The 25,709-nt window shown below is 40.1% G+C and overlaps 2 protein-coding genes and 1 long non-coding RNA gene across 4 annotated transcripts in view; 1 reads left to right on the top strand and 2 right to left on the bottom strand.

Annotated features, from left to right (window-relative positions):
• The window catches only part of LOC122483299, a 38,498-nt gene extending 32,861 nt beyond the window's left edge, over positions 1 to 5,637 (bottom strand). For both annotated transcript variants that reach the window (XR_006297379.1, XR_006297380.1), the window contains exon 1: positions 5,418 to 5,637. This is a non-coding gene — a long non-coding RNA (uncharacterized LOC122483299). The remainder of the gene's footprint in view (positions 1 to 5,417) is intronic.
• A 42-nt stretch (positions 5,638 to 5,679) lies between these two features.
• Positions 5,680 to 19,646, top strand: AQP11 (aquaporin 11). Its single transcript, XM_043580140.1, has 3 exons — positions 5,680 to 6,597; positions 13,756 to 13,872; positions 19,306 to 19,646. Exons 1-3 carry the CDS (start codon positions 5,976 to 5,978, stop codon positions 19,383 to 19,385), a joined length of 819 nt encoding a protein of 272 aa, XP_043436075.1. The 5' UTR covers positions 5,680 to 5,975; the 3' UTR covers positions 19,386 to 19,646.
• Positions 13,294 to 25,709, bottom strand: part of CLNS1A (chloride nucleotide-sensitive channel 1A) — a 37,411-nt gene continuing 24,995 nt past the window's right edge. Inside the window, exon 7 of the mRNA XM_043580142.1 lies at positions 13,294 to 14,883. The gene's annotated coding sequence lies outside the window, so the exon portion shown is untranslated. The remainder of the gene's footprint in view (positions 14,884 to 25,709) is intronic.

Below are 25,709 nucleotides of genomic sequence, written 5' to 3'. Positions count from 1 at the left end.
TTCCCATTGCTAATAGCATTCATTCTATGATCCCGTCAGAATCTGGTCCCCTCAGATTCTACCTCTTACCCCTGACCCTTTCACCTCAACCCTGGGACACCTGACACACATACATCTCCCTCTCTGGCCCCATTTCGCACCATTCTCTCACCTTACTCACTCTGCTTTGCCCACTGGCCTCCTCCCTTTTGCTGCTCCCTTTGCCCTAACGGCTCTCCTAGAAAACCACATGGTTTGCTCCCCTACTTCTACAATTTTCTTCTCAAATATCACTTTATCAGAGAAGGCTTCCTTGATAGTCTGTATAACTATATAAAATAACACAAACACACAAAGTCCCAGTAACTGTCCATCCCCCTTATCCTGCTTAGTTTTGATTTGTAGCATGTCTTACCACTCATCATGTTGCTATAAAGGTGAAGGAGCTGGTAGCTTCTTAAAGTGTTCTTGTATGGGAGGGCAAGGTTCACTTGGTGGGGCATTGGTTCCTCCATAGGGGATTGTTCCAGGAAGCATTAATTATGTATGTTGGCTGGGGATAACACATGTTAAAATAAATCTGTGGAAACCTATTTTTCATTCTTTCTGCTCTTACTCCTCAGCACTTTGTCTCTCTTCCCCTTTATATATTTTAGGATTCCTGCTTCTTCTGGTTTCATCTGATTTTAGTGTTTTTCATTTATGGTAGGAATCCTAAACCCAGAGTGCATGGAAAGGCTTCAAAAGGACACATGAATAACTTGAAATTATTGGCAAGATTTTGAGGGTATGTTTGTTTTCTAGGTCAAAGGTCTATGACATTGATCAAATGCAAGGAGTCTATGACTTCCCCCACCTAAAAGATGAAAAACCATAACTGTACAGATGACAGCTGAATATTCCCCTATCTTAATATGCATAATACTTAAACATTGTTTAATACTGTCTTTCTCAATAGCTTAAGCACCAAGAGTAAAGAGATAGTATTTATTATTACAGTGCCTAGTGTACTGGCTGGCACCTAACTAATGCTCAATAAATACTTGTTGAATGAATGAAGACTCCATGGTGATAAAAAGCCTATTAGTCATTCTGTCCATAACCTTCATTGAACAAGTCTTGTTCTGGGGCTAGGGTGTCTCTTGACAGATCCATTTAGATTTTGTTCTGCATCTAGAGATAAGGGAAGAGTTATCCTACTAAAAAATGCAAATCTCACTTTTAACATAAAAGAGCCAGTCATAGTACACACTGTAAGAAAGGTTGAGTAAAGATGAAATAGCCAGTTGAGCATCAGAAATGGAACAGTAAAAAGGAAGTTAGGTGGAGTGAAATTCAGAAAGAGGTAGCTCCATAACTAGAACTCAAGGAGTTGATAAACCTGGCAAGAATCAGATTTGTCCAGTTAAATTCAAAAACAAAAATTTAGGCATACATTCAAAATCACCAGTCCCATCATTAACGACAAAAAGAAGTTGAAAAACAAGTTGGTTGAGGTTTATATTTCTAATAGATGAGGTGTAATGAAAGGGACTTCTGGCATCTGTGTACTTAGTTTTAACTTTTATATTAAAAAAAAAAACACTCTGACTCAGGTAGTTAAATTGCATTTGGGGAGTGCGTGTGTGTGTGTGTGTGCATATTTTATAAATTTTTACATTTAACAGATTTTAAAGAGCTTCACAGATACCTTAGCAATAAGTCCTCTTAGTTTGCAGACCTGTTTTTCAGGCAACAGCGTCCTTCACAGTAAATAAGGGACTGCAACAACAGTTGCGAAAGAGTAATTGGTTGGCTCTGCTTCCATTCATTCTGCAGGAAAGCCAAACTTCCTTATTTTCTCCCAAATGGTTTTGTGAAGTCCCCAGTGCCCCTCCAGAACAGTTGTCTTCACTGCCATTTTCTTCCTGACTGCCCCAGCTCTGGCTCTCTGTAGAAACCCCTCTTGTTCTGTTGAGGCTTAAAGGGCAGGCAGGCCTCTGATAGCTGCCCAAAGAACTCAGCAGTTGCTGGTGCCCACACAGGACTGCCCCAAGGCAACTGAGATCTTGTGCTGAAGCTTTTCTTCCTAAATAGTTGTGGTGATTTTCACCATCTCTTGTCATTGCCAGAATCACCGGGGCCAACTCAGGCTCTGTTGAAACCACCTGGTGTTCCAATTCTACTAAAAAAAAAATTTTTTTTAACAGCAACTCCTATGCTATGTGATATTTTATTTTTAGCAAACTTCTAATTTTAGTTATAGATTAAAAAACAAAAATAGTTGTAGATTTACAGAAAAGTTGCAACCGCAGAAAGTTATATGCCCCACACAGTTTTCCCTATTATTGTTTTTTTGTTTGTGTTTTTGTTTTTCAAGTTTATTTTGAGAGAGAGAGAGAGAGAGAGAGAGAGAGAGAGAGAGAGAGAGGAAGGGAAGGGCAGAGAGAAAGGGAGAGACAGAGAATACTTAGCAGGCTCCATGCTGTCACTGTCAGTGCAGAGCCTGATGCAGGCTGGGCTCAGTCTTACAAACCGTGATATCATGACCTGAGCTGAGATCAAGAGTCCAAGGCTTAATTGACTGAGCCACGCAGGCACTCCACAGTTTTCCCTATTATTAACATCTTACATTACTATGGAACATGTCATACTTAATGAACCAATATTAATATGTTACTATTAACTAAAGCCCCAATGTTATTCAGATTTCCTTAGTTTTTATCTAACGTCCTTTAGCTGTCCAAAGAGCCCATCCATGAAACTACATTTGTTTGTTTATTTACTTAAATTTTCTTTAAAATTTTTTTAAGTAGGCTCCACGCCCAGTGTAGGGCTTGAACTCACAACCCTGAGATCCACAGTCAGATGCTCTACCAACTAAGCCAGCCAGGCACCTTTATTTATTATTTTTTTGTGTGCATGTATTTAATCTCTACCCCCAACTTGGGGCTCAAACTCACAAACCCAAGATCAAAAGTCGCATGCTCCTCCAACTGAGTCAGCCAGGCGTCCCAAGACAATACATTACATTTAGTCATCATATCTCCTTAGGCTCCTCTTGGCTGTGACAGTTTCTCAGACTTCTGTTTTTATGACTTCAGCAATTTGAGGGACACTGGTAGGGGCATTTTGTAGAATGGCCCTCAGCTGGGATTTCTCTAATGTTTTTCTCATGATTATATTGGGGTTATGTGTTTTGGAAAGGAAAACCATTCTCATTACAGGCCATTCTCATTACATCCTATCAAGGGTACATACTGTCAACATGACATCACTGTGGATGTTAACCTTGATCCTTTAGCTGAGATAGTGTTTGTCAAGTTTCTCCACTGCAAAGTTTCTCTTTCTCATCTTCCCCCCACCACACCTTTCCATAGTATTCTCTTTGAAAGTAAGTCAATGTGCATAGTCCACACTTAACAAGCAAAGAGCTATGCTTAGACTCCTTATTCAATTATTTATGTATATAAGTATAACTTCATGGATATTCAGTTTATACTTTGAGTTATAATCCAATACTAATTTATATTCTCAACCCGTGTAAGTCATTCTTTTTCACAAAGATACTGGTCTTGGGAATTGGAATTTTAAGATCTGGGTTTGCAAGATGCAGCTCTGTCACCCATATCAACAGACGATTTTGCTGAAGGAATTAGGGTAATTTAAGTAGAGATTTTTTTGTTTCTGAAAACAGAGATTGATTTATGTGATGTGAAATACTCAATTACAAGTCACTGGTTTTCTTCTGCTCTTGTTCTCTAATTGAAATGATGCCCCAAATCTTTTTAATGACAATATATAATATTAAAATTTCTAATCAAAGTTCAAAAGACTAAGTTTTCTACATGGCTCTTGCTAATGACAGTGAATTATCAGCAGAGCAGTAAACAAAATATATTCACATTCTCAAGTGACTTTTAGTAAAGGGGAGCAATGAGAGGGTTACACTCGCAGGACTGATTTAAAAGCAACCCCTTTGGACAGCAGCGACTAGTTTTACTCTAAATTCTTCATCAGGCACCAATGCAGGAAAAAGGAAAGGTGCAAGTGTTTATTTTCATTGTTTTTTTAATGTTTATTTTTGAGAGCGGGAGTGGGGGAGGGGCAGAGAGAGAGGGGCTGAGAGGATCCCAAGCAGGCTCTGCACTGACAGCAGCAAGGCCCACGGGGGGCTCAAACTCACACACCGTGAGATCATGACCTGAACTGAAGTCGCTCAACTGACTGCACCACCCAGGCATCCCCAGTACTTATTTGTTAATGCAGAGAATGTCTCTCGGCACCCCCCCCCCCCAATTCGGAGTTGTAAAGAGAACTTTCATTAGTTATAAAAGTACAAGTTGAGGGGCGCCCGGGTGGCTCAGCCGGTTGAGCTTCCGGCTCTTGGTTCTGGCTCGGGTCACGATCTCAGGGTCCTGGATCAGGCCCCTCAACAGTCTATGCCCCGAAATGTGGAGCCTGCTTAGGCGTCTCTTGCTCGCTCGCACTCTCTCCCTCCACCCCTCTCCCCTGCTGGTGTTTGCGCTCTCGCTCTCGCTCTCTCCCTCAAATGAAAAAACAGGACAAGTTGAGAAAGGGGAGGAAAGCTGAAGAGAATCATCAAGAACACCTGCCAAGTGCCCTCTTATCACTGGAAGCTCAGGCTAATTATTCCTCTCATTTTGTTCCTCTCTCCTAAGAATGTGGACTCTTCTTGGTCAAGAGAGCCCGGTGGCGGCAAGACGGAGGTGGGACGGGGCTGAGGCATTTGCGCCTGCCTCCCACCCGCCTCTCCCCTCCGCAAACTCTGACACCTGTGGCATTAGCTCAAAACCAGACTAGGTGGGAGGTCGGAGGAATCCCTGACCTTCTCCAACAGCTCACTCACAATGGGCCGCCCCAAATAGGTGAGCTGTGGAGAGTGAGCCGCGGCGGCAAGAGCCCTGGACTCTGCCATTACCAGACTTTAAGCTAGCACTTATTGAACACTTTCTGTGTGCTCGGCTCTCTTTGCTAGTGTTTTCATGTTATTTTGTTATTTGAGAGAGAGGGGAGAGAGAGAGAGAGAGAGCAGGGGAGAGGGGCAGAGGGAGAGAAAGAATCCTAAGCAGGCTTGGGGCTTGATCACAAAACGCGGGGATCATGACCTGAGCCAAAATCAAGAGTCCAGTGCTCAACCCACTGAGCCACCCAGGCGCCCCTTCATGCTTTTCCAAACAAATTGAGGAGGTGGGCCCTATGACCCACAACCCTGTGAGGGAGCTGCGGAAAACTAAAGCTCAAGGAAACCCAGTTACGTGCCCATGTTCACACAGGTCAAACCCCGTTCCCTCGAATCCAAAGTCTACTCCCGCTAACCACCCCTGGCCTCTGCGCCCCACCTGCGTCACCTCCCGTCTTCTCAGTCGCTTCATTAATAAAAACGAGGTGGTTGGCCGAGATGATCTCTAGGAGTCATTCCAGTAGGGCGGTTTTACCGGTTTAGGAACGAGGAAGGAAAACCAAGGTCTTCCCTTCAAAGCAAGTGTCAAATCGCAGCGAACGCGCGCGTTTCCATTCCGTGCGGGTCGAAAGCGCCCTCAGCCCGGGCCTGGGGTCCTGGGGTCCCCGGTGCGGCTGCTCGCAAGGGCTCACGGACCCCCGCGCGCATGCGCGATGGTCCCGGCGCGCGGCGTCCCTTCGCACCCTGCCGGACTCGCGCCCGCTTCCAGTCCCTAAGGGAGGCCGAGGGGGCGTGGTTTCCTCCGACCCCCGCAGACCGTTGGCCCTTCAGCTAGTGCCCTAGCAGAGCTTCCCTTGCCGCCCCTCCTCTCCCCTCCTCCCCGGCTCTGGTCCCAACACCCCAGCTCCGAGTCGGGGAGGCGGGGAGGAGTCCTCTAGCGCGACGCCCGGGGGCCTCCTTCTGGCCTAGAAGTCGGCCCGCCCCAGGGGCGTGAGGAGGGGGCGGGGCTGAGGACTTGGGGACTTCGGACTCCCGCCCCTAAACTGCCTTTGCCAGAGCCAAGCGGGCAGCCTAGTCTGGCCTGGAGCGAGCCATGACCGCGCTGTGGGGCCTCTGGCCCGAGGTGCAGGACAACTGCACCTCGCTGGGGCTTATGCTGTTGCTGGTATTGTTCATGGGGCTGGCCCGCGTGGTCACCCGGCAGCAGCTGCACAGGTTCACGATGATCCACACCTTCGTCTTGGAGTTTCTGGCCACCTTCCAGCTCTGCTGCTGCACCCATGAGCTGCAACTGCTGAGCGAGCAGGAACCCGCGCACCCCACCTGGCCGCTGACGCTAGTGTACTTCTTCTCGTTGGTGCATGGCCTGACCCTGGTGGGCACCTCTAGCAACCCGTGTGGCGTGATGATGCAGATGTTGCTGGGGGGAATGTCCTCCGAGACGGGTGCCCTTAGGCTGTCGGCTCAGCTGATTGGTGCCCTGTGCAGCAGGTACTGCGTAAGCGTCCTGTGGAGCCTGGGGCTGAGCAAGTATCACCTCGACGAGAGGAGCTTCGCTTGCAGGAATCCCATTCAAGTGGACTTGCCCAAAGCGATCATCACGGAGGCCATCTGCTCCTTTATTTTCCACAGCGCTTTGCTGCACTTCCAGGAGGTCCGAACCAAGCTTCGTATCCACCTGCTGGCAGCAATCATCACCTTTTTGGTCTACACAGGTTTGTTATTCCCACAAAACACATGGCATGTCCGGAGCCTCTATGACCTGAGGCTCTAAGTTCATTACCAAGGTACATTTGAAAGCCCTACACATCTGCGATGTCAATATTGGTATCTCCATTATTCTGACCATTTTGCAGCGTGTTCTTTACCAGTAGTGCAGACATCTAGATCCTCCATTCAGGAGCCATTACTGTGCTGAAACTGAGATCTTGTGAGATATTGCCAAGGGTTCAAATATCCTACAAAGGGATTGTTTTAATGGTAGAGAAGAAAGATAACTTATCAGCTACCTCTTCCCTCATGCCAACCTGACACTCTGACTGAAAAATGATCGTGAGTTTAAAAAGCTCCTTCCAATTTAAAGCACAGGCTACATGACTGGTTAGTAGTCAGAGGGAGGAGTAGAAGTTCTGTAGTTTTTAGTTCTTTTTATTTTTTTAAATTTAAATTTAATTTATTTAGTTCTTTTTCTACAGAATTAAAGTCATTTCTTATTTCCTTAACAAGTCATCTTGAGTTATAGAAGAACTTTCAAGTGACCTATAAAGAAAGATGTGTTTTGAAATTAAAACTTGCTTGAAATTAAAGATGCTTTTTAAAAACAAATAACTTGAGAAATCTGTTGATTTCTTGCAACCGATTTGTCTACTTTGACAGATGTCAGATGCAGTGGGTAACCTGGATATCCTAAATGGGACAAGAAAATCCAAAAAACAAAATTTTAATGATGAAATGTGTCATTTTAAATGATTACAACAAAGTAGCTTCATTGAGACTATATAAAATGTTTTGGAGACAGGACTCTGATAAAAGGAAATTAGTGGTAAGAGTCTATCTTCTACCCATTGGAACTATGAATAGAAGCAAACCTAAGGATAAGGTCTCCTAAACATTTGCTTGGCTTCCCAGGATAAAAATGAAAGACTTTCCAATCCAGCTTCCCTCCTTTAGATCTAGTACTATACTTTGTGTAGACACAGATGGAAATAAAAGGTATAGAAGAGAGGGAAGCATATATGTATATTTGAGGGGTTGGTGAATAGCTGCTTATTAAAGTTTTAGGTTTTGGCTAAAGAACAAGCATGTCACATGGAGGAAGAGAATCATCTCTTGCAAAAAGTTATGTCACTGTTTAGCTCTGTACTTATATAATTAATGGTGCATCCTGAAGTTTTCCAGATAATCCCAACATAAAACTAGAGTTGAGAACCACTGCTCTCATCCAGACTTGTGCTGGCCAGTTTGGAAGCCACTAACCACATGTGGTTATTTATATTTAAATTAACTAAAATTAAATATTCAGTTCCTCAGCTACAGTAGCCACATTTCAAGTGGTCAGTGGCTAGTGGGTTAAGTATTGAGAGCACTGGAGACTGTTTGCAGGGGTAGAACCTAATAGACAACTATGAATTACCACTGTTACAGAAATTGATCTATTGTTATCTTTCTTTTCTGCCAATATAAGGGAGATAAGAATATTCATCAGGCAATATACCAAGAATACAGGAAATATATATGAGTTATCTTAGTTAATCCTTAGAAAAACTCACTGATGGATATATTATTCCCATTTTAAGTAAAGTGAGGCTCACAAAAGTGAAATGTCTTATCCAAGGTCACACAGCTAGAATGTGCTGGAATCATGGTACTGACATTAAAGGTTATACTCATTTCATCATCAGCATTCCTACACTGCATTCCTCAAAAGTAACAAAAATATGTACATACAATTGAACATTCTTCAGCCATAAAAAGGAATTAAGTTCTGATAAATACTGTGACATGAATCAACCCTGAAAACATTATGCTAAGTTGAATAAGCCAGACACAAAAGGACAAATGTTGCAGGACTGCACTTATAAAGAAATCCAGAATAGGCAAATTCTGGATAGCCAGGGAGTATAGCCAGAAAGTATAACAGAGGTCACTAGGGACTAGGGGACAGAGAGGAATAGGGACTTTCTTTAATGGGTACCGATTTCCTATTTGGGGTGATGGAAACGTTGTGGAAATAATGGTGATAGTTGAACATTGTGAATGTACTTATTGCCACTGGATATACACTTAAAATGGTTAAAATGGTATGTTTTATGCCATACGTATTTCACCATAATTAAAACAATTTAAGTTACAAAAAGATTCTGTTGGCAAATAAGTTTGGCAAACACTGGATTAAACAGATTTTCTAATATTAAGACTTTAAAGAGCCTTTACTGCTCTGTATACACTGCTGTATATTGTGGAACTCCAAAAGGAGAATATGGAAGTTTTTCAAACTTACGGAATCATTTTGTCTAGGAGTATGTAGCAGAAGAGAATACACTTTGGGTGTTGCTATACTAAGCCATTTCACTCTCCATTATTTTCTATGTATATGACATAACTTTAGACCAAAGTTGTTCCAGATGGAATGAACTGTCTTGGGACTGGTTGAGTTTCTGTTTTATCAGGCAGAAGTGAGGCTTTTGTAGGAAGGATTTAAGAAAGGATAGGGAAGGAAAGCCAGGGGAAGGGTCAGCTAAGTCAGGTCTCATTACAAGCTTGATATGTCTTTTAACTTCTAAGATACTATTGGTACTGATTTGACATAGTTGCATGCTGGGATGTTTCTTTAATCACTTATACTTTGAGAGCACTGAGAAGTCACCAATACAGGTCGCATCAAGGTAACTGGTTTTGTATTTTAAGATTACAGAACAAACCAGTCCAGCAACATGGCCCAGGCTCCTCCAACAGCCAGTGACCATGTGTCTGGTTCTCTATTTATTGATTTAGCACCCTCGACTTTTGATGTGCACATGGAGGCCATTGATGTTATTACCACTTAACATGTATTCATTGTCTTCCCAAATAAAGTAAAACAAAAATGCTATGTGATTTATTAACATATTAGAGCTATAAAACTATTAATGTAAATTTCAAGCAAATCTTCCTTAATTTAGATTTTGGGAGAATCTAGTTCAATGAACAGGATAAGACAGAGGTGCATTCATTGTGTAATTACAGTTGACCCTTAAGCAATGCAGGGGTGAGGGGCACTGACCCCCTACACAGTAAAAAATCCATGTATGACTCTGATTCCCCCCAAAATTAATAGCCTACTGTTGACTGGAAGCCTTAACCATTAACAGTTGATTAACATGTATTTTGTATGTTATATGTACTATATACTATACTGTTATAATACAGTAAGCTAGAGAAAAACATTAAGAAAATCATGAGGAAAATATGTTTACATTACTGTACTGTATTTGTCAAAAAAATCTGCATATTAGTGGACCCATGCATTTCAAACCCATGTTGTCCCAGGGTCAACTGTAATTAGACATTGAAAAAAAATCTGGTATTTTACATGTCTAAGTTGTCTTTATTACTGCACCTTTTCATTTCCTTTGTAGAATTTTTAATTATATACTTGTTTCCAGAGCTCTTCCTCCACCAGACAGAAAGCTTTATGAATACAGAAACTAAAATTTTTTTATTCATTATAACATATAACCAGGTCTTAACATTGTGTCACCTGTTACAAATAAATAGTATTTTTGGAATGAGTGAATGAATGAATTAGCAAATACTCTATTCACATTAAAAAATAATGCAGAAGAAATAATATATATCCGGTATTTTATATTTTACACCTAAGGGCTTTAAAATTGGCCTAATGCATTGTTTGAATAATTCGTAGTATTTTTAATTCATCTCATTACTACATTCAGGAGTTTTTGGTATCCTTCTAAATGATGAAGAATATAGGTAAGGTTATTTGTCAAAGGAGAAGGGAACTAAGTCCTTTACATGTGTTTGCTTTCAATACAATAACCATATGAAATAAGTGCTAAATTACAAATGAAAAACTGCTCCAAACAAAGGTCCAAAACATTTACTAATATAGTGGCTAAGGGCACAGGTTTGGAGTTGTACTATGCCCTTAGAAGAGATGCTTAATTTAGGCCTGCTTCCTCATCTTTTAAATGGAGAATAATAGCATCTATCTCTTGGGACCATTATGAGGAATATAAATAATGTGTTTTAAGTTCTTAGCATAGTACCTGGCACAAATATTCTGGTCACTGGAAAGGGCTAGCCTCCACTGTAAATTAGTTCATTGACATTCTGGCTTATATATGAGTCTTGTGATTGTAATTAGTGTCATCCTGTCATAGAGAATTTGGTTCCCTTTAGGAGTATTGAGAAACGTTAGTATCTAGAATTGACAGATTTGTAACTTGGACTTTGACACAGTCTTTAACTGTGGTAATTTCACCAAGTTCGTGCTGTCCTGTAAGACTCTGGGCAATCAGCCAGCTCTATCTTCCCATTGATACCTCTTCTTCAATATATATTTATTATGACTTCTCCCCTTCAGATGTCAATAAATAGTAACATTTTTCAAAGCCATTTTGTTAGTCCTGTGCCTGATGAATTCACATTTAATTGCACAATGCATGAATGTGTTTGTTCTTTTTGTAAAACATTGAAACACTACCGATGAGACTAAAAGTGCCTTTTGACTGCCACCATCCATGCCTGTCCCCTCTCCCTCCTTGCTTGCTCTTCCCACAAGGATAGTCCTCTGCACATGCATGTGTGTATGTCTTTCCAAACTCTTTATGTGATTTATTATACATACAGATAAGACCCTATATAAACTATTGTTTTATGTATGTTCATGTTAATGTAAAAGGTATGATGCCTTTTTGCAGTTTACTTTTTTTGGTAGTGGTCGTTTAGTGGTATCTTGGAGATCTACCAGTGTTAAGTAGTAAAGAGATTTCTCTCATTATTTCAAAATACTGAATGTAATTCCAAATTATGAAGCTTGCTTATTTAGCTACCTTCTTATGAATGGACACTCAGGTTTCCCCCAGTTCTTTGCTACTATAAACAACGTTGTGTATGTCTACTTGTAAACAAGTATCAGTAGTTCTCTACAACAGCAGTTTTCAGCAGGAAAACTCCCCAGGCAACACTCAGCAATGTCTGGACACATTTTTAAATGTTACAATGGTGGGGGAGATGGATGTGCTGGCATCTAGTGGGTGAAGACCAAGGATGCTGCTGAACATCCCACAATGCATACGACAGCCCCATGCAAAAAGAGGTATATAGTCTAAAATGTCAAAGCCAAAGCCACATGTTTTGGGCTTTTGTTGACACAGAACCTACTCCTGATAAAGAATTTCTGTATCAGTTAACTATTGCTTAAAATCATAATTTATTGTTTTTCATGATTCTGTGGATTAGATGGAAACTCCTCTGAGATCTTATAGCTGGGCAGTTGGCAGTGCTAGAAGAGCCCAGGTAGCCTCATTCGTGTCCAGCAGTTGGTGGCAACTGTCAGCTAAGGTGCCTCAGTTATACTCCATGTGGATTCTTATCCTCCAGCTGCCTAGACCAGCTTACTTACATGGTCAGGGCACTGTTCCAAGAGAGCAAAAAGTGGAAGCTGATGGATTTACTGAGACCTGTAATTCACTCAGCGTCACTCGTCATGTTCAGAATTAGCACAGCATCACTTCTGCTGCATTCTGTTTGTCAATGCAAGTTGAAAGCCAGTCCATATTCAAGAGAGGGGAATAGACTTTACCTCTTGGTAGGAGGAGCAGCTTCACCACGTCACATTCAGTAGAATTAGACATGTGAGGATTAGAAGATAAGGAGAGTGAAGTAGTTTGAATTTTAGGATGGCAGAAGACTGATAGATCGTGTTCTTGGACTTAATGGAAATAACAAAGACCTAATGGGAACACCAAAGTGAGCTAATTATGAGGGTGTGGTTTTCTATTTTACTGATCCATGTCTTAAAAAAAAAAAATCACAGGTCACTAATATTATAATAGCTTATATTACATGGTATTGTAAAGACCTGTGTAAGTCAGTATCTTTTTACCCATAATGTCTAGTATATAGGAACTCAATTTTTTTATTGAACTGAATTGACAATCCTGTTGGTGCTTGGCAGTTGCGGGTCTAACATTCCGGGATTGACGATTCAAGAATGATTCTGAAGGTCCATGACATGGTGTCATTTAGAATTGCTGAGACGTGAATATGAATCATGCTGTGAGGCTGGTGTGCTAGGAAAAACTCTTAGCCACGGAGTGAACTTAGTTCACTGGTCAATGTGTTCATCTTGACATGGCTTGTTTTCAGCCTTATCAAGAATGAAATCTCATCAGTGAAATCTTAGGAAAGGGTCACTTAGTTTCTAATTTTACTGCATTTTATAAAGGCAACATACTCTAGTGGCACATGGCAGGGTAAAATTTGTGAAGATCTTGGGATCTGTCTCTGTGGCTGAGTCAGAGGCAGATGTGTGTGCCCAAGCTTCCACACGGAAGAAGCAACAGAAATGTCATTGTCTCAGGAATATTCTTAGAGTGTGTTCTGAAAAGCTGAGCCACAGGTCTGGTACCACCAGACAGGAAGTCCAGCCTCCTCTGCTTTTTCTCACTTGCTTGTGAGGCCAGCCAGAGGTATAAACTCCTAGGCCCCATGTCAGAGAACCTGGGTGTAGAGCTGTACCATGAATCCTGAAAAGCAATCAACAGTTAGAATTTGTGCTTATCTTCCCCAGCTGTACACGACCACTCTTTTTATTTAAAAAAATTTAGTAACCACTTTATTCACATGCCATTCACAGTCCCTTCTTCAGGGTTCTCTCTGTTGACAAGTAAAAACAGAGTCAATGATAACGCTTTGGTCCATTTTACTTTTGTTTTAAACACAAAGATATACTTAAGTCCAAGAGGATTCTGGGGCATTGTATCCATTTTAAATGTATTTTCATTTTATTTTCATTATTATTCATTCATTTAAATTGGTGAATGTTAAGATGGGCAGCCAAGTCTCCCATTTCATAAACTTGTAGGAACAATAATAGAGTGGATTAACTTTCAATGTGCATTCTGTAATACACAGGAAAAGCACTGGATTAAAACTCTTATGTCCTTTTTTAATACCTGGCATATTATCATCTACAATCTATTTTTATACTCTATAATATGCACGGTGGTTCTGCAAAGGAAGATTATAGCATAAGAATACTTAAACACCTAAAACAAAGTAGTTGTATCTAGTAAGCCCTTTATTTCTAGTTACATGAAAATGTAAAATATATGGTTTGGTATCACTCTGCTTAAAATGTATTACAGGAGGAAGTCTAACAGGAGCTGTATTTAATCCAGCTTTGGCACTTTCACTACATTTGAAGTGTTTTGATGAAGCATTCCTTCGATTTTTTATAGTATATTGGCTCGCTCCTTCTTTAGGTAAGCATATTTTTATGAATATGATTAAAAGATTAGGGTATCTTAAAATACGATAGGAAGTATCACTGTAACATGTCAATTACCAAAGCCAGAGTATGTACAAAAAGAAAATGAAACAGGTAGTTAACATACCGTGTACAGTATCCTTTAGAACTTTTTATCTTCAAAGAAACAAAATTACGTAGTTAAGGGTAGTCCGTTCCATGCATGATACCACCTTAAGAAACCCTCAGATATATGGGCCAAAAAGTGAGGAGTCATTCCTTCCATTAAGAAAATAATTTTTCTGGGGCGCCTGGGTGGCTCCGTCGGTTGGGCATCCAACTTCAGCTCAGGTCATGATCTCGCCATTCGGGAGTTCCAACCCCACATCGGACTCTGTGCTGACAGCTCAGAGCCTGGAGCCTGCTTCAGATTCTGTGTCTCCCTCTCTCTCTGCCCCTCCCCCGCTCACACTCTGTCTCTGTCTCTGTCTCTCTCAAAAATAAATAAAACGTTAAAAAAAATTTTTGTTTTTTTAAATAATTTTTCAAGAGTGCCTGGCTGGTTTGGTCTGTAAAGCATGCGACTCTTGATCTTGGGATTGTGAGTTCGAGCCCCACACTGGATGTAGAGATTACTTAAAAAAAAAAAAAAACAAAAAAAAACCCGCCTTTCTTTCGTGCTAAAGGAATTTTTTTCCCAAATTTGACTCATTTTGCAGAAGAGCATCTCATGAAACAATGGATACCTGTAATAAATATAGTTTTAAAATTATCCACAAATTGTATTCCTGTTATTACTATCTGGATCAGTTATATAAAACAGATATATAAAAACAGATATGTAAGATATATAAAAAACAGATATATAAAACAGGTGTATAAGTTATCAGCATTTCTTGATTTTGTTTCATCATCTCTCTTAAGCCTGATTATAAATTGTAACTATAAATGAATGTGAGGATGCCTGGTCTTTATTATTTCATCCTTCTTTTTGTCCACAGCAGTTTTTGTTTCTTATTGCTCATTTCTGTCAAATAAAATAAAATAAAAAGAAAGAAAGAAAGAAAGAAAGAAAGTTGGGTATATCTAGATGGGAACATTGGCATAATAGGTTTGACTAGCCGTCACACCTGACTCCTCCTGTTCACCTTCCATGCTTTTATTTCACAGTTAGTACCTGTTATGCTCAGTCATGATATTTGTGGACCTAAACAACCTAAACATGAAAAATGCCAGAGAAAATCCGCATTTTAAAGTGCTAACAATGGCAGCTGTTGTTCAGTTCTGCAGATTGCTCGTGTTTTCCAGTAACTTCTTTAAAATTTTCTCTACTCTTGATTTCAAAAAATTAAAAAGGTCATTGAAGTTCATGAAGCTATAAAGGTCACTAATTGGATAGGTCTACTGATAGTTTTTGTTTGGAAATATTCTCTTAAAATGTCATATTTACAATCCACATGTATTATTAATGTTATATATTTGTTATTGTGCTCTAACTACTATGTTAACAGTAGGCCTATGACTAAAGAATTATTTCATCCATTACTTGAAAGAATACTAAAAAGTAGTGCTTTCCAAAATAATTTTTAAAAGGAACAAAAATAAAAGTAAATAAAAGGAAAAAAAAATCAGAAGTAATGACATTTTCTGTAAAATGACCATGACTTTTTTCCCTCCCTCCTTCCTTCCCTCCTTCCCTTCCTTTCTCCCTCTCTCCCTCTCTCTCTCTCTTCTTTTTTTAAGTAATCTCTATGCCCAACATGGGGCTTGAACTCACAGCCTCAAGATTGAGAGTCATACCCCACTAAGTCAGCCAGGCACCCAATGTTTTTTTTCTTTAATCAGTGTTTTCCAGCCTAAATCACTTAATAACTTCTTCTTGGAAGAATATACTAGAAAAAATCTCATGATAGACAAAAAGGAACAGTCACTTTGGACGCTTTAGAAAGTGTACAGACCAGAGAGTAATAGAGTGGGGAAAGACTACATTCTGTTCATGTTAGCATAGTCCAAACAGGAAGGTAACATTACTTATAGCCATTACCAAAACATTTTATGGAACCACTTATCCCTCCAAATATCCAAACACCCAAAGAAAAAACACTTTTATTCATTTCTTTCTTCCTATTCAAGGAATCTTTCAAAAATGGCATTGGGGGGCACCTGGGTGACTCAGTCGTTTAAGCATCTGACTCTTGATTTCGGCTCACGTCATGATCTTAGTTCATGGATTCAAGCCCCACATGGGGCTCTGCACTGACAGCACGGAGCCTGCTTGGGATTTTCGCTCCCTCTCCCTCTGCCTCTCCCTGGCGCGCGCTCTCTCTCTCTCTCTCTCTCTCAAAATAAATAAATAAACTTAAAAAAGATCTTATAAAAAGAAATTGGGATTAAACTTTTTAGCAATTCTCTCTAGCTAGCCCTAATTGGCTTGTTGAAAATATACAAAGATTCTTTGTTGGCCTATGGATCTCCTAGCTTTTTTCTAAATAGACTTAACTGAAATTTGTTACAGCTTTTTGTTTGAAGAGGTATGTTCCTATGCTTCTTTAAGAAGTTTAGGAATGAAGAGCAATACAAGAATCCTTCAATAGATGTGGATAAGTGATATATGTGAATAAATTGCAGTTTTAGAATACTGAATTCCAGCTCGCTGTTAAATTCTGTCATTCATTGGGGCGCCTGGGTGGCTCAGTCGGTTAAGCGGCTGACTTCGGCTCAGGTCATGATCTCATGGTCAGTGAGTTCAAGCCCCGCATCGGGCTCTGTGCTGACAGCTCAGAGCCTGGAGCCTGTTTCGGATTCTGTGTCTCCCTCTCTCTGACCCTCCCCCGTTCATGCTCTGTCTCTCTCTGTCTCAAAAATAAATAAACGTTAAAAAAAATAAATTAAAAAAAAATAAATTCTGTCATTCATTGAAGTTACATTCCGTTGCAAAAAATGGCACCAAATAAAATAAGGTCACAAACTATAAGAAGGATGGGAAAAATAAGAAATTGTCATTTTATGAGAGGCCTTCAAACAGCTAAGAGATGAGGCATCAAGACAAACAAAACCCTGTTAAAGCCACATTAGGCAATGCTATTGAGTGAGACGGAAGAGAGTCATCCCAAGATAGCTTTCCATTCTTGACCAAGCAGGGAGCAAACTATTCTTGGAAGCCATACTCTTTGTTTTTCTTCACAGCAGAGGTACTTATAATTCCTCTAATGGCTCCTGCCATCTTCCTAAAATTAATTTAAAATATTAGAAATGTTTGGGGTGTTGGGGCACCTGGGTGGCGCAGTCGGTTAAGCGTCCAACTTCAGCCAGGTCACGATCTCGCGGTCCGTGAGTTCAAGCCCCGCATCGGGCTCTGGGCTGATGGCTCAGAGCCTGGAGCCTGTATCCAATTCTGTGTCTCCCTCTCTCTCTGCCCTTCCCCCGTTCATGCTCTGTCTCTCTCTGTCCCAAAAATAAATAAACGTTGAAAAAAAAAAAAAAAGAAATGTTTGGGGTGCCTGGGTGGCTTAGTTGGTTAAGCGTCCAACTTTGGCTCAGGTCATGATCTCGTGGTTCATGGGTTCAAGCCCTGCATCAAGCCCTGCATGGGGCTCCCTGCTGTCAGCATGGAACCTGCTTCCATTCTCGGTCTCCCTCTCTTTCTGCCCCTCCCCTGCTTGCTTGCGTGTTCTCTTTCTCAAAATAAATACTAAAAAAAATAAATATATATATATTTATATATATTAGAAATGTGACAATAATAATGCATATAGAATTCTCTAGTTTACACATTCCATAAAATGAAAATTAGCAAATTCTATTTGCTATGAAACTGAAATTACATTTTGGAAAAAGGTTTAAATATAACAATCTAGCTTTGATTTCATAAAGAAAATGTCAAATTTTGTAGGTCAATTAACATATGGATTTTTTTTTTTTCCATTTAAAGCCTTTGGTCGCAAAACAGACTCATTTTTCAACAGTATATTAAGCTATCCATATGCTAGTTAAACCTAAGGTTTCCTGTTTTGATCAAACAGGACTAAAATAATATCAATGTGCATGTGACAAAACTCATTCTTAATCTGAGTTTAAGCTAATTCAGAGCTTTAAGCCTAAATATGTTATGATAAAAACATTAATTATTGCAGACTTCCCTTTCAAGACAGTGATGTGAGCCCTGTGACTATCTCCTCCAGCCCTATTCCCAATGGAAAATCAACCAATAGCCACCTGCTAGATTTGCCTGGTGTGACCTCAAAAATAAAGATTTACTAATACATGACTTTTTAAAACATATTTTAAATTGTAAATTTTTTTTTAACGTTTATTTATTTTTGAGACAGAGACAGAGCATGAACGGGGGAGGGGCAGAGAGAGAGGGAGACACAGAATTGGATACAGGCTCCAGGCTCTGAGCCATCAGCCCAGAGCCCGACACGGGGCTCGAACTCACAGACCGAGAGATCGTGACCTGAGCTGAAGTTGGACGCTTAACTGACTGAGCCACCCAGGCGCCCCTTAAAACATATTTTATATTTAAGGTGTAAAATTTCAGCACTTAAATTTTCTGTTTTGTGCTATTAATATTGTGACTGATGAAAAAAGGAGAAAGTCATGTTTGAGCATTCTAAATGAAAACTGAGCACTTTCAGTTGCTCTGTTCTCCCAGTACATGTCTGGGGCATGGAGGGGACACAGTGTTGCCATTTTAGAGAAGAGCAAATGGAGACTCAAGTCCAGAGTTTCTAACTCAGGAGGTCAGTAATAGAGCGAGAAGTAGAACTCCAGATCTTTCTATTTATCCTTTTATTCTCCCTACCCCACCATCCCCCCCCCCCCCCCACCAAAAGAGAGGGAAAGCAGGGGAGGGGCAGAGGGAGAGAGAGAATCCTGAGCAGGCTCCACGCTGAGCCTGACACAGGGCTCGATCCCACGATCCTGGGATCACGGCCTGAGCCAAAATGAAGAGTTGGATGCTCAACGGACTGTGCCACCCAGGCACTCCTATTTATCCTTTCAATTCATTGTTTAGATCCTTCTAGTTTTGCCGAGTACACACTGTTTTTAAGGATTCATGGTTGAAGAAAAATAATGTGAGAATGTTAGATTAAAAAATATCTACTGGTTTTGGGTGATGGGGATTAAGGAGGGTACTTGTTCAGATGAGCACTGGGTGTTATATGTAAGGAATAAATCACTAAATTCTGTTCCTGAAAACATTATTACACTATATGTTAACTAACTTGGGTTTAAATAAAATTTTTTTAAAAAGTGTTCTTGAACACACACACACACAAATAAAAAAATTTTTAAAATATCTAAATGTTTCATGTAGAATTGATGCAGCTAACTCTTTTAAACATAGCTTTCCAAATCTCTATGTATATAATCTTAAATTATAGCCACTGAGTGATTATGAACTTCCTTATAGATTGTTTTTATTTTACTCTATTTTGTCTTTCAGGTATATTGTTGATGATTTTGATGTTCAACTTTTTCCTTCCATGGCTGTATAACAACCATACTATTAATAAAAACGAATAACTATTCCAAAAGACTCAGACTAAGTTACAGGACAGTCAAGCTGGAGGTGATAAAGATTTTATCACCTCATATTCAACATCCTGGCTGCACTGGACTCATCAATGTTTAGCTTCCTCTGAGGAAGCTGCCTTGTAGTTTTCATCACTGGAACTGAAAGAAAAAATTACTGTGAAAAGGAGATATCCTGTGTTTCTCAGTTAAGACTTGTTCTTTTGAGTGTGTATTAAATGCTGCTAGAAAAGGCATTACATGAAATATAAATCTCAAGTGATAATTATTAATTTTGATGGGAAAAAAAAGCAGAGGGGGAGAAGGGAAGGGAAGTGATGGTAGGACCACAGAAAGAGTGTGTACCAAGTATCATCTGAATGAACAGGATTTTTAACCAATGTATGACCAGTCATGCTTACAGACCCAGAAAGGGTACTTTTCAGCCACTACCTCACACAGTGATACCATCAGCAGTGTCACCTATCAACAGGAAAGTTGCTTGGGGAAGTAGATTATATATCCACTCACACTCAAGGGGTTTCCTAAATATTTTAAATAATCTAAAAATAATCTAAAATATCTAAAATAAATAATCTAAAATATTTTCTCTAAACAGACAATCTCACTAGCTTTAGGCAGGTTGTTATTCTTGAAGAGAATAAACAAAGCACTCACAAAAGGCAGGAGGTAAGCTTTTCACATTCTCATTTGATCCTAACAGCTACCTTATGTAGTAGGTAGGGCATGTATTTTTAATCTCCACTTTACAGATAAGGAAACTAAGTCCAGAGGGGTTTGCTGTCCTGACTGAGGTCAAAAAGACTTCTATTTCAATACAAAAAATTTTCTCAGTCATCATTATGACTTAAAGAAAAATTGAAGATTTTGAAGCAACGTTAAAGATTTTATAATCTTTAAAACTTTATTATAATCTTTCAAATCTTTAAAATTTATTTAGGAATTAATTAGTTTTTGTTTTGTTAGGTTTAAACAGCCTGTAAGTTTTCTTCCATTAGCTTTCTTTTATTGTATGAGGTCTCCTTTTCCTTAAAAGTTCAGGCCATAAATAAGGGTAAGTGCATTTCTCTTCATAGGAAATTCCATTATCAGGGTTAGAATTGAAAGTAAAAAAATATGGGGTGAGATCAGATCTGTTTGAGTAATAATTAAGCAACTGATAAATTGCCAGGTAATGTAAGTGCTGTTTCGTGATCAGCTTGTAGATAGTCACTCTCTTTACGCCTGCAGACAGGACTGAACGGCTCAGGCTACCTGGCAAGGCAGCGAGTTTGAGGATCATGGACTTTGACTCATGAACTTAAAAATACCATAGTAGTTTCTCTTTTAAAAAGCAGAATTCATGAAACTGTTACAATGGCTAAACACAGTTTTATTTGGTCTGCACAGTATTTTAAAATAAATAAAAAGCTAGTATTTTAGTCTTGTTCACGCGAAACTCCAGTTCTGGCTTCTTGAAAAACCCAAAAGATCTGGCAATACTAGGCCTGAGTCCTATCATGGCAACACAAAATAAAGGTTGTTCCCTTTAAAATGATCCCTCTGCCACTCCCTATGTCTTCCAAACATGAAACTGTGTTTCAGTTACCGTTTCGTGAGTAGTATTAATTTGTGAAAACACCCGGCCCTCTAAACTCGTCAGAATTTGGGTGTGAGACTGTGGCCTCTCAAATAGCAGCAGTTTCCTCTACACCGCCTCTGACACTGGGTCTGGAGGTGGAAGACTCCTCTCTCCTCATTGCTGCTTCCCATCTATTTTCCTCTGCTCCCTCCATTAAAATCCTGTCATCGGGCCGTGCCATTTGCCACCTGGGTACTTCTTCATGCAGTCATCTGCCCCAGAATGCCCTCAACATCCTCCCCCTTCCCCGCCCCCTGGCCATGCCGTTCCTTTAAGGGCCTAGTTCCTGTCTCACTCTCGTCCTCTACAGCCATTCCAGTTCTAGCTCTTGGGGATTTCAATACCCACGAAGATGACCGTTCCAGTGTCCTGGCCTCTCAGTTCATTGGTTGGACTTGAAAAGCTTTTCAATGATTTTTTCCTTCTGTTTTGCCTCAGCTACAACTTTGTTCATAAACTTCAGCTTGTCTTTACCAGTAACTCACTCTTGTAGGATCTCAAACCTCTAACCCCTCCTAGCTTACTCACTCTGGCACCTCATTTGCAGTGATCCTTTGACCTCCATGGAGAGCCCGTCTCCACTAACACCACCTTTCCACATCTCTCACCCCTCTCATGTATCCCCCTTGTCCTAAAACAGCTTAAATTACACACTTGCAGAGAATCTTAACTCCCTTGTTCTTTTGTCTCATTATATTCACATGGCTTAACCACAATTTGATTAAACCCAGCTGTCTGCTTATTCCTTGCCTGCACCTGAACATGAACTAGAAAAAAAGGAAAAAAAAAAAAGATACAGCAGTAGGACAATTCTTTCAGAGGTTTGCCGTAAAGAGAAGAAAATGTGGGCGGTAGTGGAAGGGGGAAATTAGGTCAAGAAAGAATCTTTTTTTAAGATGGGAAAGATCTTGGCATGTGTATATTCTGAGGGGAATGATGCAGCAGAGAGAAAGTATTTGATGATGTAGGAGAGGAAGGGGAGATTTCCCAGATCCATAGTTCTTAATAGGTTAGTGAAGACAGAATCAAGTGCACAACTCTGTGGTTGGTCTCAGCTAGAAGCAAAGCTAGATCATGTACAGTAGCAGGAGAAAAGGTAAGCACATGCGGGCACAAGAAGAGTTAGATAGGCAGATGTGCCCTGAAGCACTCTAATCAGGGCTTCACCTCCACCATGCTTGCCAAGCCCATCAATGACTTCCATGCTGATAAAGCAAGTTCTTGTCCTTATTACTTACCGGCAGCATTTGATAAAACTGATTGTATCCTCCTGAAAATACTTCATTTCCAGAAAATCACTGCCTTCTCAATTTCTTCTGTTATTTCCTCCTCTCCCCAAACTAAATGATAGTTTCCCAGGAGTTAGTCCTCTGAGCTCTTTTCTATTTATAGTTATTCTCTTGGTAATTTCATCCAGTCTTGTAGCTTTTTTAATAAATGATTTAAAAAAATTTTTTAAGTTTATTTATCTTAGAGAGCACGTAGGCAGGGAAGGGCCAGAGTGAGAGGAGGAGAGAAAGAATCCCAAGCAGACTCCATGTTGTCAGTGAGGAGCCTGACGCAGGTCTCAAACCCACAAACCATGAGATCATGACCTGAGCCAAAATCAAGGGTTGGATGCTTAACCAACTGGGCCATCCAGGCACCGCCCCCAGTATTGTAGCTTTATAGCAACTATATCCTAATGAATGCCAAATTTCTATCGTCAGCTTGTACAACTTTCCCGACTCCAGACTCCTATCCATCCATATATTTGGTATCTCTACTTAGTTGTCTGATAATTCAAGTTGATACATGCAGCTTTAGCTAATTCAAACTGCACGGAGCACCTGGGTGACTCAGCCTGTGCTGTTAGCACAGAGCCTGCTTGGGATTCTCTCTCCCTCTCTGTCTACCCTGCTTGTGCTCTGTTTCTATCAAAATAAATAAATATTTAAAAAAACCAAACTGCATAGCATATCCATTCTTTTATTTTTATGTTTATTTATTTTGAGAGAGAGAGAGTACACACACACACAAGTGGAGGAGGGGCAGTGAGAAAGGGAGAGAATCCCAAGCAGGCTCCGCACTGTCAGCACAGAGCCCTATGTGGGGCTCGAACTCACAAACTGTGAGATCATGACCTGAGCCGAGATCAAGAGTCAGACACTTAACTAACTGAGCCACCCAGGCGCCTCTCCATTCTATTTTTAAAAACATTTTTTTAAGGGGTGCCTGGGTGGCTCAGTCGGTTGAGCGTCCAACTTTGGCTCAGGTCACTATCTCACAGCTTGTGAGTTCGAGCCCCGCATTGGGCTCTGGGCCGATAGCTCAGAGCCTGGAGCCTGCTTCTGCTTCTGTGTCTCCCTCTCTCTCTGCCCCTAACCCACTCGCATTGTCTCTGTCTCTCTCAAAAATAAACATTAAAAAAATAAAATAAAATAAAAACAATTTTTAAGTTTATTTTGAGAGAGACAGAGTGCAAGTGGGGTAAGGACAGAGAGAGAAGGGGAGAGAGAATCCCAACAGGCTCCACACCATCAGCACACAGCCTGAAGTGGGGCTCGAATTCATGAATCTGAGCCAAAATCAAGAATCGGACTCTCAACCAGCTGGGCCACCCAGACATCCCTAAAGCAATGCTTCTTGTACATGTCCCTCTACATAATGTTTCTCTAGGGTATGTAGGCTTTCCTACTTTGCATTATGGCCTACTAGCACAGTTTAGTACAAGCCTCCATTTACTGACTTTTGTCCAGATTACTCCAATAACTTCCTGTTGTTTTTTTAAACATTTTAATTTTTGAAGAAATCTCTACACTCAACGTGAGGCTCAAACCTAAACTCTGAGATCAAGCGTTGCACGCTCTACTGACTAAGCCAGCCAGGTGCCCCAATAACTTCCTATTTCTAATGCTTGAGTGATCCTATTAATCAAATCATGCCACCGCTTCCTATTTTAGACCTAAAGACAAGTCTTCCTCTAACTCACAAAATTACAGGTAACTTGGGGTGCAAAATATTAATGTTTTAGGAAAAATTACATATGAAGTAAGTTTGACTACTGACATCACTGCCCTATTTAGCAACTTTCTGTGAACTAGTTATTTAAAACTACACTGTAGCAGAGCTGTACTAAATGAATGCTAGAGCTAGAACAACGTATACCATCCTACATAATGAATCATTTTCCTTGTAAAAGCATACAGGATTCCACAACTTCTGACTTTTAAAAGACATAGTAAACAAAATGAAAAGACATCACAGACTAGGAGATTAATATCTAGAATATATAAAGAACAGATCAGTAAGGAAAAAAAAACTTAAAAATTGGGCAAAAAATATGAAAAGTCCAATGTACACAATAGGAAGGTGTTCAGTCTCACTAGTAATCAGGAACATGGAAACTACAATCACGATGAAACCTTACTTTCAAATTCGTGAGACTGGCAGAAAATTAAGTCTGGATATATTAAAAGCTGGTGAGGATATAACCAATAAATTTTATTCCCTAACATGGCAGTGTAAATTTCCCCAACTGTTTTGGAGAACAGGTTAGCAACATCTAGGAAAGTTAAGAACTGTGTTTTTAATGAAATTTCCATTTCTGGGATTAGTAGAAATCAATGTTTGTGGGTCTGGTGGGAAATGTATTATTGTAGGCATAACAGGAAGTCGGAAAGGTACCGCAATAGAGAAATGCACACGTGTGCATGAGGCATGCGCGAGGATTTCTGCTGCAGCACTGCTTTCATAATGAGTAACTGGAACCTTAAATGCCCATCAAGAAAATGGATTAACTGTGCTATAGAGCTGCCTGTATCAACTTGGATAAAATTTTTATGTGCTAAGTAGGAAAAGCAGCACAAGGATTCAAATAATGAACGTTTAAAAACATACAACCCAATACCACACATGTTTAGATGCTACATACATGTGGAGCAAAAATGCAAACACATACATAGTTATGACAAATGCCAAATTTGGAACAGTGGTTACTTCTGAAGGGGAGGAAGGGGGATCAGGGGAATACAGAAATCTTCAACTGTGCTTGTATAATTTTATTTCTTAGCTGCATGTGAATATTTGGTATGTTACATTAACCTTTTACTATATCAAACATATTTCAGAACACAGGTTATTTATAAAATAGGTAGTGATAACCAACTTTTCCTTTACCTGCTTTAACTGCAGAGTTGTTCATTTACACAATGAATGATAATTATAAATTTTTAATTCTTTGAAACTTTAAACTGATTTATATATAGCCAGCTTGCTATTCCTCAGGTAAACAAAAACAAACAAACAAACAAACAAAAATGACCATGGGGGATGTGTTAGTTTTCTAGTATGACCATAACAAAGTTCCACAAACTGAATGGCTTAGAACAGAAATTTTTGTCTCACAGTTTTGGAAGCCAGAAGTCCAAGATTAATGTGTCACTAGGGCCATGCTCCCTCTAAATGCACTAGGGAAGGATCTGTTCCAGGCCTTTCTCCTAGTTTCTGGTAGCCTAAGGTGCTCCTTGGCTTGTAGATGCATCACTATAATCCTCTATCTTCACATGGCCTCCCCCTGCCCATGTCTGTCTGTGTCCAAATTCTCCCTTCTGATAAGGACACCAGCTATATAAGATTAGGGCCCATCCTAATGATTTCACTTTAACTCCACTTACCTGTGTAAAGACTTAACTCCAAATAAGGTCACATTCTAA

The sequence above is a fragment of the Prionailurus bengalensis genome, chromosome D1 (assembly GCF_016509475.1).
Source record: "Prionailurus bengalensis isolate Pbe53 chromosome D1, Fcat_Pben_1.1_paternal_pri, whole genome shotgun sequence".
Taxonomy (NCBI): Eukaryota; Metazoa; Chordata; class Mammalia; order Carnivora; family Felidae; genus Prionailurus; species Prionailurus bengalensis.
This window is presented reverse-complemented; position numbering and strand designations above follow the sequence as displayed.